General features: G+C 45.1%; 1 protein-coding gene across 7 annotated transcripts in view; it reads right to left on the reverse strand.

Annotated features, from left to right (window-relative positions):
* AGAP1 (ArfGAP with GTPase domain, ankyrin repeat and PH domain 1) overlaps positions 1-18,075 on the reverse strand; it is a 457,154-nt gene that overhangs the window by 130,639 nt on the left and 308,440 nt on the right. For all 7 annotated transcript variants that reach the window (XM_073646711.1, XM_073646706.1, XM_073646707.1 and 4 more), the window contains one exon: positions 2,949-3,053. In XM_073646711.1, the coding sequence (XP_073502812.1) occupies positions 2,949-3,053 (105 nt within the window). The remainder of the gene's footprint in view (positions 1-2,948; positions 3,054-18,075) is intronic.

An 18,075-nucleotide genomic window follows, 5' to 3' on the forward strand; every position in this document is an offset into this window, starting at 1 on the left:
CTGATGTTTACATGACAGGATCTGATCTCCAGCTGATGTGATCTGATCTTCAGCTGTTGTGATGTGGAAGACTCGCCATGTCCCATGTGTTGGTTTTGTAGATTTGATGCAGTGAAAATGTTTTTTATATGCCATCACACAGAAGCATTCGATAAGACAGCAGCAAACCTGCAGGTATTCATCTTTCTGCTGCACCAATCTGGACACACTTGTTGGTACTGCTACAACCGTGTAGTGGCACAGTCACTACAACCCCATACTACGGAGCTGTAGGCACGCCACGTGTTACCATATGTCGCCGCTCTATGGCTCTGCATTGCAGAAATAGTCGACCTTGGAATTAGGGTAGCAATATCCTTGTAATAAAGCATCTGATGAATGCAGAACTCATTTTAGCTTTTGGATTGGAATCGACTTCAAAAACTTGTACAGAGCCGTAATATGGCTGAGAACATCAGGCCTGAAAATCCCACACCTCAATATGAATACTTCAGTAATCATCGCTCAAAGACGTCCTATCCTGCGAGATGGTAGACTGTATCCACAGAACAGAACAAAATTAATACACTTCGCAATGAGGACGCTTTGTACTAGCTTATAACCAGTGTTTTTTTTTCTTCTTTCTTTACTCAGCGCCATCATTTTCCGCAGCGCTTTATAAATATTGTCATGGCTGTCACCATTGGGCTCACAATCTACATTCCCTATCAGTATGTCTTTGGAGTGTGGGGGAGAAACACAGGGAGAACATACAGACTCCTTGCAGATGTTGTCCTTGGTGGGATTTGAACCCAGGACCCCAGCGCTGCAAGTCTGCAGTGCTAACCACTGAGCCACTATACTGCCCTAATAATGCAGGAATGACAAGAAATTAAGGGTATGTTCACACAAAGTTTGGTGTTTTGTTTTTTTTTAAAGTGGATTTGGAGCAGGTCCGCTTTGAAAGCTGCCTAAAAAGCTTCTATGAAAATGCTCAAAAGAAAAATGAACTTCTTTATTTCTAGGTAAAAACAACTTGCTGTTCTCATGTTCCGTTTTTTGAGCGTCTTATAACCGTTTTAGGTTTACAAAGACGCCAAACACTTAAAACAAGTGAAGTGGAGCATTGTTTAAGCATTTTCCTCTCTGTATTTTACAGCAGAAGACAATTGGAAGAAAGCTCAAGAAACGCCGGGACAACACCTGGGCATCTTGAGCATTTTTGTTTGAAAGACCGTGTTTTTTACCTTCGTTTTTGAATAGAGTTAAAGATAAAAAAAATTTAAAAAAAAAGTCAGGAAAAAGACAGTAAAAAATAAAATACAGCCCCCCCCAAAAAACAGGAAAAAAAAGGTAAAAAGTGCTGGCGGCCAAAACTGTTGAAAAAGCACACAGGAAGCAATCAAAAGAAGCTAAGGTGCTTTATGTTTACAAAATGCCAAAGAAAAGGAGTTTCCCGAAGTGTCTCCTGCTTGAAAAACAGACATTTTTGGCCACTTGAAAAAAAACTTGGTGTGAACATACCTTAAGTCATATAGTCTTTGCTCTGATGCATTTTTTTTATTTGTACTTGGCCTAAGGTATATTTGTGAAACACTGATATTGGGATGAAAGCTCATAAGTGTTCTTTCCATTAAAGGGCTCCCATTATTTTTTCTTCCTAAAGCGAGTCATCCAGCACATAATGACTGTTCAAACCAAGCACAACACCTTGAGGGTGACATAGTCCTAATAAAAATCATAACTTTAGTGTCCAATTCTGTTACTGCATTTGCCAGAAATCGTTCTTTATTCCAGTATGCCAATGAGGCACTTGATGCACCCTTGGCATAGCCAAAAAGTTAATTGCACCTTGCCACCTACTTTATAGAAACAGATAGAAAAGAAGTAGGAACGTGCACTGATCTGCCTGGCCATGCCCAGGATGCTTCACGCACCAAATTAGCATATTTAAATAAATAGCAATTTCCAAAAAAACACAAAAATAGATCTGCAGTAAATCCTGAATATGTGAACATAACCTAAGGCCTCATTAAAATGTCAGTTATTTCAACATATGACAAAAAACGGACCGAGTTTCACCTAGGGTTTTTTAGAAGAGTTTCATCTGAGTTTGGTCAGAGTGTCATAAGATTTTCTCGTACATGAGAAAAAAAAAAGTTTCTCTATTTTCTCCTAAAAGTCTGTGAAAAATTGGACCGCACTCAGATGTTATCCGAGCGCTTTCCCATTTTTTTCACAGACCTGTGGACTTTCATTGCCAATTTTGATCAGACATTTGGATCAAAATTGAACATGTTGCCGAGATTTTGCATTGACTGCTCGGTCTGAGAAAAACAAAAATCAGACAGACTGGCCAGGTATGAGTGTAGGAAAGGGCAACGCATTACTCTTTACTGTACAGAAAGGCCCACTGAAAATAAAAAACACTAGTGGTATATGGATTCTACTGTGGGAGTCAGTGAGTGACATACACCACTCTATAACTACTCCGTGAAATACTTAGGAAGTTTTGTAGGATGGTATACATAGGAGAATATTCCCTATGGCTCTGTTCACATCTATGCCACAGTGCCGGGAATATAGTGCTGCATGCACCACTACTTTTCCATTAAATGACAGAACCTAACAGACCTTTATGAGTCAAAAGGGTCTGTCTGGTCCTATTGGGGTCTGTCATGCGGCAGATCCAACACTAGCATTTTTTATTTTATTTTCCTGTAACACAATTGCAAACAAACAGTGATACAGATGTAAACCTGGCCTTTAAATAAAAAAAAAAAAGAACACGTCAGCACACTATCAGTGGTTACAGTGGAATCGTGATACAGCAGACGTCGGTACATTGGTCAGTGGTTATGTACAGGGGCAACAGGTGAGGATGGAGCTGTATGCTGAAACCAGAAACCATCACTGACAGAGGATGGAAATGGTCATACAAAGAATATGGGGAGAAGGGCTGCACTTACATGTAAACTGGGGTGATAGGTGAGGACTCCATTGTCACACAGGGTTACATATTTCTTCTTCCATTCCTTATTTAGGGACTTCCCACTTCGTTTCAGTAGCATTCCCTACAAAAGAGAGACAAGAGGTTAAAGGGATAACAAGACTTCTGTACCAGGAGCAGCCAGCAGGGCCTGTGCGGTAACTCTGCAGACCGTCCCAATAATTATTACTTTATAAAGTATTACTTCATAGCGACATGGAGGAGATTGGACACATAGATTATGGGATCATGGTCCCGTTTAGGGTATTTGCTGAGTATAAATGGGGACAGTGATCACTCCATGGATTCCATTATTATCCTGCCAGATAATTACAAGCTTTCCCCACCAATCACAGCCATTCATAGGTGTAAACGGTGATCTGATTGGACAGGCCCATTATTTGCAGGTATTTATTTTTGCTGCAATGACCTATGAAATCTGTCATCGTACAAAAAAAGCAGCGAGTACACGTCCACCCCACATAACTGAAGGAATAATAAAATGTACATGTATGTAGAGATGGTGGAACTTACAACAACGCCTCATTCAGGTGTTCATTTTTCACATACATGTTTTGTGTTTTTCACGTATAAAACATGTATGCATGATAGTTTATGGGATTGTTCATATGTCCGTGTTTTTTTTTTGTTTTTTTTTTTACAGACAATGTGTCTGGCAATGATTCAAGGCTCAAAGTCAGCAACCCATACAACCAGTGTCAGAGTGAGGAACATTGGGCCCACCTTTCATCTATACAAAACCAATGCATTATCATTAAAGAGGTTTTTCAGACCTGGTCTAATGTTTATCAGTCACTGTATCAAGTGGTAGGATTCCGCTCTGCATGGTCTGCACTATAGACTCTCCTGAAGGAGTAGCCAGTGCCCACCAGAGAATTCTCCGGTTTTCCGATGGGCCAGTCCAACCCTTCATACATCTCTTTGGGCCTGTGAAAATTACACCCAGCACACAGATGCCATCCATGCCGTGTGCAGTCCATTTTTAAAGGGAATTTGTCATCAGATTTTTACTGAGAGCAGCATAGTATGGAGCAAGATAGCCTGATTCCAGGGACATGTCACTTATTAGGCTGTGTCTAGTTTCAATACAATTAGTGTTTTATCAATAGATTATAACACTAGAGGAATAGGCCTCATGTGCAGGTCAGTCAGGATAATCTGTGTAACCCCGCCCCAACAACAGATTGACAGCTTACTGTGTACACTGTACATAGTCAGCAAACTGCCAGGCAGTGGTGGGGGGCGGGGTTATACACAGCTCAGCATTCTGAGCACTGCTACATCTACAGCAGAGAAAACAGTGATTTTATCAAAACTGCACGAAGAAGCCCATTAAGAGATATATCGCTGGAATCAGGCTCTCTGCACCTACATCATGCTGATCTCATATTACATAGCAAAAACCTGCTGACATATTCCCTTTAAAATTGCAATAAGTAGGAGAAATTTGATTTTTTTTGCATATAAGAAAAAAACTGATGAAAATCCCCCCCCACCCCATATACAATAAAATTCTCATGCCCAAATGATGCCAAAATAAAGAAAATGTCACTGCTGTGCTTGAGAAAATGTCAAACATTTGAAAACCTGACTCTTGATGTAGGACTTTCTTGCAGCCATCAATGGTAGCGGCATACATTTCTATGCACTGAACTCCCCCTTGTGATGGTTGCCGGCAGCCAGTTTTATCATTTATGCAGAGGCAAGCTCGGACATTAAAAGATTTCAGTAAAGTTTTACTTTTATTTAACATACGTTTCAAGAATTTTTCGTGATTTTTGAAAAAAAATTTGTTGCAGTTTTCCACTCCGACCGCTAAGCTTCATAATAGGCGGATATTTCCTGTTTTGTAGAGATCACTATTTAGCAGTGATCTTATCACAGGCAAGGTTATAATGAAAGGTAACCCCAAAATATAGATAACATAGGATACGCCATTTACAATAGTTGCTGGTCACAGCTCACCTCCTTCCCCTACTGCATGAAAATAAAAACATATTAGTTAAAGAACATTTAGCAGTATCAGTTTTTATTTCTTAAAGGCAACCTGTCGCCCGATTCATGCTGCCCAATCCACAGACTGCATGAATCACAGCCACGTATATTCTCCTCTGAAACCTTCCGGCTCTTCAAAGAAAATATACGGTACATTAAAAGATCCGCCAGGGGACCAGAGGGAGAGATCAGACTAGTCCGGCGCCTTCCAGCACTGCTACAGGTGATTGACCGGTCTCTCCTATAGCAAGCAACCTCTCAATCACCTGGAGCAGCGCTAGGAAAAGCAGGATGAGAGCGGAGTCGGACTACTCTCATTTCCAACTATGGTTCCTGGCATATGTTTTCTAAAACGCCAAAATGTTTCAGAGAAAAGTATACCTGGCTGCAATTATGCAGCCAGGCTCTGATTCATGGGGGTTTGTGGTTTGGGCAGTAGGAATAAAGCAAAAGGTTCCCTTTAAAAAAATATAGTTGATCCTTTCCCATTGGAGAAAATATGTCTTATGTGTATGACGGTGTCCTGACTCTCCTACAGATGATGTCAGGAGGGAAAAGAAGCGTCGTCACATATTCCCTTCTCTTCATCACATGCAACCAAGTGTGAATGCATATGGGGGGAACTGCTGTCAGCCAAACCAGTGTTTGCCGACAGCTATTGAAGGGCTAAGGACCATATGTAGATTTAGCAATGATTAATGCCAGTATTCCGGTGTGAATACATTTAAAAAATGTTTTTAAGACTACATTCCACATGTGTAAAAGACAGCGAGGCTTTAATGGCACACAAAGCACTTTTAAAAAAATATATATATTTTTTTACACACACTTTTCTACTGATTTGCAGGCAGAACATTTGGATGGAGTGACAGAATGTTCATAACCTGATTGGGGAAATAAGCATCAAACACAGCAGATTCAGTGGAATTTTAGCCAAGAAATATGGGGTCTTTAAAGGGTTATTGTCAAGATCAGACTTTAGAAGCACAATGCTCCCTGGTGTCCTTGTTACCTCCTTGCCGGACAGTGTATTCCTGATGACTGACAGTTCGGGTGAGCCGCTGGCCCAAACTGTGCTTTGCAGGGCTGTGGAGTCGGAGCCCATTTTGGTGAAGTCGGTATAAAATGGACCGACAGACTCCTAAAATATATAATAAATTGAGTACAGTAATTCAATGCAGTTTGTGGGGAATATTTTTTTCATTTTTGGGGAAAGTTATGAAATGTCCTATAAATGTCTGTCCTATTCCTGATCTAAGGGTCTAGACCAGGGGTCTCAAACACGCCGCCCGCGGGGCCCTTCAGGCTGCTTCACTGACACGCGCAGATGTCAGCAGCTGACTCTGATAGGCCGGCGGCTGGCACCGGTATTGCTGTGCAGAGAGCCGGTCTCTGCGCGGCAATATACTGAACTGAAGCGCAGCTGCCGGCAGCTCCTGGACCGGGCCGCGATCGGGGTGTATGGTGCCTGCGGGCCACAGATGCAGAAAGGACCCCGAGGGAACGGAGGACAGGTGAGAAGAATCTTTTTTTTTTTCTCTTGTATGTGTAGAACGGTACAAGGGACAGTCCTCCAAGATGGGGACCAGGCTGGGGACAGTCCTAAAACATGGGGACCAGGCTGGGGACAGTCCTAAAACATGGGGACCAGGCTGGGGACAGTCCTAAAACATGGGGACCAGGCTGGGGACAGTCCTAAAACATGGGGACCAGGCTGGGGACAGTCCTAAAACATGGGGACCAGGCTGGGGACAGTCCTAAAACATGGGGACCAGGCTGGGGACAGTCCTAAAACATGGGGACCAGGCTGGGGACAGTCCTAAAACATGGGGACCAGGCTGGGGACAGTCCTAAAACATGGGGACCAGGCTGGGGACAGTCCTAAAACATGGGGACCAGGCTGGGGACAGTCCTAAAACATGGGGACCAGGCTGGGGACAGTCCTAAAACATGGGGACCAGGCTGGGGACAGTCCTAAAACATGGGGACCAGGCTGGGGACAGTCCTAAAACATGGGGACCAGGCTGGGGACAGTCCTAAAACATGGGGACCAGGCTGGGGACAGTCCTAAAACATGGGGACCAGGCTGGGGACAGTCCTAAAACATGGGGACCAGGCTGGGGACAGCCCTAAAACATGGGGACCAGGCTGGAGACAGCCCTAAAACATGGGGACCAGGCTGGAGACAGCCCTAAAACATGGGGACCAGGCTGGAGACAGCCCTAAAACATGGGGACCAGGCTGGAGACAGCCCTAAAACATGGGGACCAGGCTGGAGACAGCCCTAAAACATGGGGACCAGGCTGGAGACAGCCCTAAAACATGGGGACCAGGCTGGAGACAGCCCTAAAACATGGGGACCAGGCTGGAGACAGCCCTAAAACATGGGGACCAGGCTGGAGACAGCCCTAAAACATGGGGACCAGGCTGGAGACAGCCCTAAAACATGGGGACCAGGCTGGAGACAGCCCTAAAACATGGGGACCAGGCTGGAGACAGCCCTAAAACATGGGGACCAGGCTGGAGACAGCCCTAAAACATGGGGACCAGGCTGGAGACAGCCCTAAAACATGGGGACCAGGCTGGAGACAGCCCTAAAACATGGGGACCAGGCTGGAGACAGCCCTAAAACATGGGGACCAGGCTGGAGACAGCCCTAAAACATGGGGACCAGGCTGGAGACAGCCCTAAAACATGGGGACCAGGCTGGAGACAGCCCTAAAACATGGGGACCAGGCTGGAGACAGCCCTAAAACATGGGGACCAGGCTGGAGACAGCCCTAAAACATGGGGACCAGGCTGGAGACAGCCCTAAAACATGGGGACCAGGCTGGAGACAGCCCTAAAACATGGGGACCAGGCTGGAGACAGCCCTAAAACATGGGGACCAGGCTGGAGACAGCCCTAAAACATGGGGACCAGGCTGGAGACAGCCCTAAAACATGGGGACCAGGCTGGAGACAGCCCTAAAACATGGGGACCAGGCTGGAGACAGCCCTAAAACATGGGGACCAGGCTGGAGACAGCCCTAAAACATGGGGACCAGGCTGGAGACAGCCCTAAAACATGGGGACCAGGCTGGAGACAGCCCTAAAACATGGGGACCAGGCTGGAGACAGCCCTAAAACATGGGGACCAGGCTGGAGACAGCCCTAAAACATGGGGACCAGGCTGGAGACAGCCCTAAAACATGGGGACCAGGCTGGAGACAGCCCTAAAACATGGGGACCAGGCTGGAGACAGCCCTAAAACATGGGGACCAGGCTGGAGACAGCCCTAAAACATGGGGACCAGGCTGGAGACAGCCCTAAAACATGGGGACCAGGCTGGAGACAGCCCTAAAACATGGGGACCAGGCTGGAGACAGCCCTAAAACATGGGGACCAGGCTGGAGACAGCCCTAAAACATGGGGACCAGGCTGGAGACAGCCCTAAAACATGGGGACCAGGCTGGAGACAGCCCTAAAACATGGGGACCAGGCTGGGGACATTACTACAAGAGGGAGACATTACTAGAAGATGGGGACCAGGATGGGGCATTACTACAAGATGAGGACATATCTACAATATGGGGACCGGTATGTGACATTACGAAAATATGGGGCCCAGTATGGAATATTAAGACAAGATGGGGACAAAGATGGGGGACATTAGAAGATACAGACCAGGGTGGGGCACATTACTACAAGATTTTGGCAGAAAAACTTCAAAATAAAGCATGAAAAAATATTTTGCCACTAAAAATGCTGCTTTATATCTAAAGTAAAGTAAACAAAAAAAGTGCATGTTTTATTATCGCCACATCCATAACGACCCAAGCTATAAAAAATAAAACAGCAAAAATGTTCAAAAGGTGTATGGAAAAGAAAATGGTATCACTAAAAATGTCACTTTGTCCTGCAAAGAATGCGGCCCCCCAAATTAATTTTTTTTCCGTGTGCGGCCCATATACCCAGCCGAGTTTGAGACCCCTTGTCTAGACTTTTAGCTGAGATGAATCTGTGCTGCAGTAAATCTATCACTTAAACATGAGCCATGTATGAGGGAGTTGGAGCCGGTGTCGGTGTCGTGGAAATTGAGGAGTCGGAGGTTTGGCTTACCGACTCCACAGCCCCGATGGTTTGACTCTGCAGCATCGGTGGAGCGCAGGGAAAATGAGTCTGACTGGATCAAGTGATCCGGTCACCTCCAGAGCAGCGCTTACAAAGAGCATGAAAGTGCTGTGCTCCTTTGCCTAGAAACCAGCCACCTCTTATAGACTCCAAAGCATATCCCATAGAGGGTCACACAAGAATATCAAGGGGCAGAACTCAAGAGTACATTTAAAGCATAATTAAGGGCATAATGAAAGCCCAAACACCAAGAGTATATTAAACCACAAATAAACCTTTATTTAAGTTAATTAGTTAAAACATGATACAATAAAACCTCTTATAGACAGTAGAGGGGGCCATTAGTGTCAAAAGCAGTACACAATAGAATTAAAAATCCCTCCATTCTTGAGGACGGATAGGATTTTAATAAAAGGTAAATTGCGCAGTTGCTTCTTTTCACCCATTAATGTTGAGATAGTAGATCCAGTAAATGTTGGCGGAATGATTGTGTGGCAGGCAGCCATCACACACGACTCCCCCATACATAGGAACACTCGGCCGAAAGCTCCTGTGTTCTGTATGAGGGAGTTGCTGCCAGACTAGACTTATCTCCTGGAAGACAAAAGTATTGTCCACTGGCAGTTAAAACAAGGGGGAGAGTCAGGACTCAATACACATTAGACTGTCTTCAGATCCAGCCAATATCTGGTCGGTGGGTTTGGCCATATTTAGCCTAATGTGTATGGGATCTCTAGTGCGGCCCAGAGTCGGTTGGCAGATACCTTCGTCATTAATCTAATGTGTAGGCCAGATTCACACCGTACAAAAAAGCAAGAATAGCATAGCTGTGTGTTATTCTTAGCTAGTCTCTTGTGAGTTATTTACAATACAGGTGCTGAAATGATAGAACTTACACTATATATTATATATAAAGGAAATGGCCATCACATAGTCATGACATTTCCTTGAAAACTGCTGAAGAACAAAGTGAATAAAGTGAAGCAGAGCTGTCAGTATCAGTGAAGACTCATGATGATGAAAGTCCAATGACAAGTATATTACCTATGATAGACTAAGCTCAGGTCAGCCATACACAGCAGGGAGTTGAATCTCTACTCTAGGTATATGCTCCCCGGTCTGAAATGAAGCGATTGACATAGAAGGGAGATGTTCCCCCCAGGCTGTCACAACAGAGCGCTCACACTCCTGCATGGGAACACAGTTCAATAGCAATTATTTACCAGCAAAGATTTATTGATCCGACTCTGCCTGCAGAGGGAGAGGTTGGTGGCGCTAAGACTGACCAGGGGCAGGCAGGCGCTGATGATGTGCGACAGAGACAGACTGAAAACCGCAGAGGGTTTAACGTGTCAGCCCCCATTACATGATGTCAATGTATCTATATTTCTGCAAACAGGTTTGTGTCCAAAAATATCAATATTTCTGTCGAATAGACATTCCTACAGATGTCCCCTTCATCATTTGCAGCAAGCACATTTCCTTACCGCTATAGTTTTATAATGGACAGATGGCCGGCACAAAAAAAAGAACAAATGGAAAATAGACAAGCCATGGGAATATCTATCGAGAAGCAAGAAACGGGTTAACACTCTCCTTAAACCGGTCCGTGGCATGTTCCTCCTTCCGATGCTGTGGACCACTAGTTCTGATGTAGTTAATCAGAGTGTCCTAATCACACCTCTCCACCTTCTGTTGGCAATATTTCTGTATCCATGAAGGTGGCGGTGGGGGTTGCGGCATATTACACTTTAATAGAGCCGTCAGTGGCCGCCACAAGCCCAGGCAGGGTGCTAAGAGGGAACTTGTTATTGTCATTGCCCTATTTGCTAATCCTGAGAAACCAGGAAAAAAAAAAAAGAAAGACATAAAACAATAAAAGGATGTTGGTGGCCGGGTCACATCACCCCAGTGACCCCTCTGTCATTACCAACATCTCACCGCTGGGAGGACATCACACAGGAGCCGGCTTCAAAGAGCCCGGCACAGGAGCACAGCTAATGACAAGCAAATCCAACTCAAATGCCACTAATTGGCTAAACCGCTCACCTCTCCAGAGCGCAGCAGTAATTTACAATAATAAAGAGAGGGGGGATAACGACAGGAGAATCTCACTGCCCTGTGCGGGCACCCCCCACACATACACACAACGCACATTGTCATAATGATAGATACATGCCAATTCAGGGCTAACGACAGATACAGAAACAGAGGGAAGGGGTGATGAAGAGAGGAAAGAGAATAGAGGGAAGACGCATTCTTTTTAATTTTGTTTACTGGCTCATAAGTCTTAATGCTGTAGACGCAACCTGAGTGTATGGCGTACAATGCCAGATTGCCAGGAAGAGCTGCTCTAAATGTTGGCGGCATCTCATCTGTGATCAGAGAACTTACAGGACACGTCAGTGCTCCGGTATGTCATCGGTGTTCAGAGAACTTACAGGACACGTCGGCGCTCCGGCATGTCATCGGTGATCAGAGAACTTACAGGACACGTCAGCGCTCCGGTATGTCATCAGTGTTTAGAGCACTTCCAGGACACATCGGCGCTCCGGTATGTCATCGGTGTTCAGAGAACTTACAGGACACGTCGGCACTCCGGTATGTCATTGGTAATCAGAGCACTTACAGGACACGTCAGCGCTCCGGTATGTCATTGGTGATCAGAGCACTTACACGACACGTCAGCGCTCCGGTATGTCATCGGTAATCAGAGCACTTAAACGACACATCAACGCTCCGGTATGTCATTGGTGTTCAGAGCACTTACAGGACACGTCGGCGCTTTGGTATGTCATTGGTGATCAGAGCACTTACAGGACATGTCAGCGCTCCGGTATGTCATCGGTATTCAGAGAACTTACAGGTCACGTCGGCGCTCCGGTATGTCATCGGTGATCAGAGATCTTACAGGACACATCGGCGCTCCGGTATTTCATCGGTAATCAGAGCACTTTCAGGACACGTCAGTGCTCCGTTATGTTATCAGTGATCAGAGCACTTGCAGGACACGTCGACGCTCCAGTATGTAATCAGTGATCAGAGCACTTACAGGACACATCAGCGCTCCGGTATGTCATCAGTGATCAGAGCACTTACAGGACACGTCAGCGCTCCGGTATGTCATCAGTGATCAGAGCATTTACAGGACACATCGGCGCTCCAATATGTCATCGGTGTTCAGAGCCGTTACACGACACGTCAGCGCTCAGGTATGTCATCGGTGATCAGAGCATTTACAGGACACGTCATCTCTCCGGTATATCATCGGTGATCAGAGCACTTCCAGGACAAGTCAGCGTTCAGGTACGTCATCAGTTTTCAGAGCACTTACAGGACAAATTGGCGCTCCTGTAAGTCATCGGTGTTCAGAGAACTTACAGAACACGTCAGCACTCCAGTAACTAAATAATTAAATTTGACATAACATAAAACTTTCAGCGTATCATTTCTTAGAAGGTTGGGTTCTGATGTTCCTCCGTAGAAATGTACTACTTAGGGGGAGTGGTGTCCCCGGAGGGGTATCTAGGAGAAGGCAGCCTGGGCATGTACCTCAGGCACAGCCAGCAGGGGGGCGCAGTCAGGCTGGCTAATGTGGTGGTCTGAAGTGTCTCCCCAAGAGGCTGCATTTTGCTACCCCCCAGACTGGGAGTTGGCCTGCGTAGAGCTTTCAGACGCAAGTACAATTGAAGCTCTGACCGCCGAGTCAGAGCAACGTCAGAAATGTATTCAGGTCATGTGATCACGCTGCGGACATCACTCGCCGGCGCGAAGAGGTGAGGAGAATATTGGTGGTAAGTGCTCCACATTAGTGGAGCTGAAGACACCGAAAATTAAATGTAACGGGGCTGGGGGAGATTTACTGTGTGGGGAATATTTACTGTGTGTGGGGGGTATTTACTGTGTGTAGGAGAGATTTACTGTGGTGCGGGAGATTTAGTGTAACGGGGGGGGATGATTTGAGGACACAAGTTTGGGGCGCAACAAAGTGATAGGTGCAGACAATATGGGGAGAAGGAGAAATTTGAAGGAACGATATGAGGAGCAATGGGTGAGATGGGGGGCATGTATGGGGGGATGGGGCAAGACAGTATGGTGAGAGTGGGGATGCATGCAGACAGTACGAGGAGCGAGGGGAAAATGTCAGTATGGGCAGCGAGGGTGATGAGATGGGTGCTAACACAGTATGGGAAGTCAGGGGGATGTGTGAGGAGGCAGTATGGAAAGTGAGAGGGTTCATGTATGAGGAGGGAGGGGGAAATGTGTGAGGAGACTATTGAGTGGAACAGTGCGAGGAGACAGTATGAGGGGAGAAAAGTGTAAGTGGATTCACAATAAAGACTGTGTAGTGTGTGTGTGGTGGGGAAGCATGGGGTGGATAGTGTAAGGGCACAGCCAGGAGGGGACAGTGTGCCAAGGAGGGTGGAGTGTGGTGAAGGGGCATAGTATAGAGACTGGGCCCTATAGGGTGGACACAGTGTGAGAGGACAGTGTGAAGAGGGGGCCCTCAATGGAAGAGAGAGGGCAGTGTGGAAAGCATGTACCATAAATGTGGGGTCATATTTTGTGCAGGGAATACAGCGAGGGGCAATTATTTATTCAGTGACTCAGCATAGGGCAGATATTTTTATTCACGAGCATTATAATGACACTGCTATCTTTAAAGGCTTAGTGTAGGGGTGTCCTGCAGAATACTGGAGAAGATGGAAGTCTGCGGAGACGAGCTGTGGATGAGAAAAGTCATCATGGAGTCTGGACAAGATGAAGAAGAAAAGAAAGAGAGCGATTCCACAGACAACGTCATCTATCAGGTACCTGGATGTAAATATTTTTTTCGGATACTGACTAATTCTCATATTTTTATTTATGTTAGGAGCATTAAAGGAGTTGTCCAAGTGTGTGATGAGTCTGCAGTCATTCTATGTGACTGCAGGCTTCTGAATTTTCACAATGCGCACTGGACAATGTCAGGATTCTCTCATGCTGGCGATTTGCATATATGCGGTCACGTGACGACTAGACATGCGTGGCCTCACAGAGGGAGAGGTTGGTGGCGCTAAGACTGACCAGGGGCAGGGAGGCGCTGATGATGTGCGAGTGAGGACCGGCACGTCTAGTCGGAATGTGGCAAGAAGTATACAAATCGCATACTTGTGCTCATATGACCGTCCACTTTTCCCACCAGCAAAGGAGAATCCTAAAAGTGTGCAGAGCATGCACAGTGAGAATTCAGAAGCTTGCAGTCACATTTACTGTAAACTTTCATCTCAAACCTGGATGAGCCCTTTAATTATAAAATGAAGCCCTGTAGCATGACAATCCTAACAGCATGTAATATACTCACTGTCAGGATCCAGCGGTCATCACATGGCCCCTTCACTTATATGCGATTTTCAATCTTACGGTCATGTGACAACGAGCTTCTCTTCCTGCTTCTGTGTTTTTTACTGAAGATTGAGAATTGGGGAGAGCAGCTTGTTGGCACATCACTAAGTATGGAAATCGCATATGTGCTTGGGGGGAGGAGGGGGCGCCAAATTGAATTCTCACCCCGGTTGCCAGAAAACCTAGATACACCTCTGGGTGTCAGTACATAGACAGACTCTCCAATCAGTGCTGATGGTGTCAGACTGTGTAGGGAAAAACCTCTTAACAAGGGGAAAGGTAACAGCCAGGTGTTAAAGGAGTTGTCCTATTTCACAAAATCCCAATCCCCAAGAACAGTTTTTGTAAAAAAAAACAAAACACACGAGTTTTGCTCACTCTTCTTGACTCTTTCGCGGAGTTTCTGCTCCCATGTCTGGTATCACATCAACAGCGCGGCAGCTAATTAGTGAGCTCAGCGGCTCTGCACGTGTAGACAGAAGGCCCGATTCACAGCCGCTGAGCTCACAGAGTTGTCAATGTGACGTCAGCGCTGCAGCCTATACCAGATGCCAGAAGCAGTGGCGGAGTCTCAGAGTTGGACCCGAAGACGGTGAGTAAAGCAGGATATATATTTTTTTTTTAGGACAAACTGGGATTTCTTTTTATTTAATTAAGCCATATATTTCACCGGGGAATAACAGAGGAACAGCACGACACACTGTTCTAAGAAAAGATACTCCAGTACCTCAAGTATCCTGAATACAAATGCCCAAAAATCATATCACTGGATAAGAGCAAAAGAAAAAACAGAAAAACAACTCTCTTCTAACCCAGGACAACCCTTTAATTTGTGATAAGAGACTCGACCAAAGTATTTTCTTCACATGTTGGGGTCGAGCAAAAGTCAGAAATAATCTAAAAACACAATATTTTACATAAGGTTTCAATATCTGAGAGCAAATCCTATAAGAATGGTTGAATGATTGCTTTCGAGAGAAGGGCATCTTCAAGTGTATATTCAGCCTTATCATCTGTATTACGCAACTGTATGTAATCAAAACTCACCCATAGAGGTAGGAGAGAGCACGTCATATATTGTACTGCTACTTATCAGTGCACTTTTATCAGAAATGGTCTAGAACATAAAGAACATTAAAGCCCCAGCAGAAGGTAAAACCAGAACCTTGGGAAGGTCATTACCACCCACCCGTGTCCACAATCATTCCAACCTGGGGTCCATTACTATGATGCTCCATCACCTGCCCCTCCTGCTGTCCCCTTCTTATCTCTCCCAAGGCCAACAATTAATAGAACCATTTTCTCCCAGCTTGAGACCCACAGGCCGGCTACATCAAGCCCCTGCATAACATCTGTATTACAAGCTGCACTCTACCACTACAACATCAGATTTTATCTAATGCTAAAGTAAAACCATAATTTTAATGGTGCATTTAGAAAAAGCAATAGTCGGTGAAGGATTGTCCATAGAAACCTTCATTCCTGTGTAAACATGCTGGGGATCACTGGATGAACAAGCACAATGCACATTCCTCTGGCATTTGGCTTGTTTATGCCGGCAAACAAATAACTGTTAGAAGCACATCACCCCGTGTAAACAGGGGATCAGCTGCCGATAACATGATCGTGTATGAGGACTGATCATACCAGCGATCATTCGGTCTGCACCATTGATCGTCTGTGCAAACAGACCAGTAGGTAAGAGCTGAACATGTGTTACATAGTCAATCGGCACTTGTTAAAGTGCATTGAGGGACTAAAATAGTCAAGTCTAAATGGATCATAAAAAATCATGCGCATCCCGTCAGACCCATGAATAACATTGGTCAACACCCTTGAACATGAAGCATTAGAAACCCATGAAAAATTTGTAAGCATTTCACATATTCGCTCATAGAAAGTCGTAAAGATGGGCTCAACATTCCCGACTCATCTCCATTTATAGGTGATCTAGCTGAACTACTGTATCAGGCTGGGTTCCCAAAGTGTTTCTTCCTACGTTAAGTGGCCCCATCGGGGCTTAAGTCCAAACCCCCAGCAAAACAGGATTCAAGCGGATGTGCTGACAGAGCCGCTGACTATAAAGATGCAGACGGAGTCACCGCGTGCTTCATTTGTGGCCTACTGGAGGACAGCAAAATGTAGTGGACTAGGCAGGGCTGTGGATTTGGAGTCGGTATAAAATGGACCTACTCCAGTTCCTAAAATATATAATAAATTGGGTACAGTAGTTGAATGCAGTTTATGGGGAATATTTTTTCATAAGAATTTGGGAAAGTTATGAAATGTCCTATAAATGTCTGTCCTTCCTATTCCTGATCTAAGGGTCTAGACTTTTAGCTGAGATGAATCTGTGCTACAGTATATCTATCACTTAAACATGAGCCATGTATGAGGGAGTCGGAGTCGTGGAGTCGGTGTCATGTAAATTGAGAAGTTGGAGTCGGAGGTTTGGCTTACCGACTCCACAGCCCTGAGACTAGGTCTTGGTGTCCACCTCCAATAGGCATATAGAGCCAAAAATAATGCACGACAGAGCACACAGTAACTATCTACATCATTATAGTCAATGGCCCCATGGGCACAAATGCCCTAATCCAGTTTGGCAGGGGGAAACAGAAGTAAGCCCCATTGGGGTCAAAAACGCTATCTATGTGAAGTTAGCCTTTGGGAATCCCAATTTCCATAGAAACCATAAAATATGTTTTTTTACCTACACTATATGGAAAAAAAAAACAATATGTTTGTTGCATATACAGGTATTCACATCTGCTAAATTCAATGGCATGGTAAAAGACTACTACGTAAAAGAAAACCTGAATAAAAACAAAACACCTTAAAAGAATATTTTCTACTTTCTCTGTCCATACATAATGTATCAATTCCTGATAAGATCTATCAATAGGAAGGTGTGTGATTTTGATTTGTGAACCCCAGGTCAGGGGAGAAGTTGAGTGCAATAAAGCATGGCCAAGTGCTTTGTCCAAGGTCCTGAATGCAGCGGCGTCTCCCCGTTGCGCCTCTGTGCAGGATCCCAGCCCTGCTCCTGCTTCCCTCATCATTAATTCTCTGTCTCCTCGTTCCCAGCTATCTGCCTCTTGTCATGAAGATGAAAGTGACATTATGCTTCTAACATTAAAATCATTTGATACACAATGTTTTACGAGAAGGACATTTAATGGCTCATTTAGCACAACAGTTATTAGATTTTAGTCAACAATTAAAGGGTGGCAGGATAAAAAAGCAGGGTCTGCTCTTTTTTCGCTCTTCAAAATATACATCTTCACAGCTCCTTACACATGACAGCTCCGGCGCCTGGAACATGAACATTATACTGGAGCTCAGATTGATACCACGCAGCTCGGGAGGCTGCGGCATGCAATCTATAACAGGAGCCACTCTTGCGCTTGTTAACTATTTAACTGCCAAGGCAGATTCCTCCCCTTGTAATAATAGGTAACAGACTCCTATGAACGTCAATCATTGGGGAGAATGGGTGACAACTTAAACTTTAGAGGTAAATATTGTATAATATTTCCCTGCGCATCTCTGACCCATCGGGTTCTCTTTGCAAAACCATCCTCACCCCAGAGG

This window comes from Phyllobates terribilis, unplaced genomic scaffold (genome assembly GCF_046119375.1).
Source record: "Phyllobates terribilis strain yellow unplaced genomic scaffold, ASM4611937v1 Scaffold_9__5_contigs__length_417890890, whole genome shotgun sequence".
NCBI lineage: Eukaryota > Metazoa > Chordata > Amphibia > Anura > Dendrobatidae > Phyllobates > Phyllobates terribilis.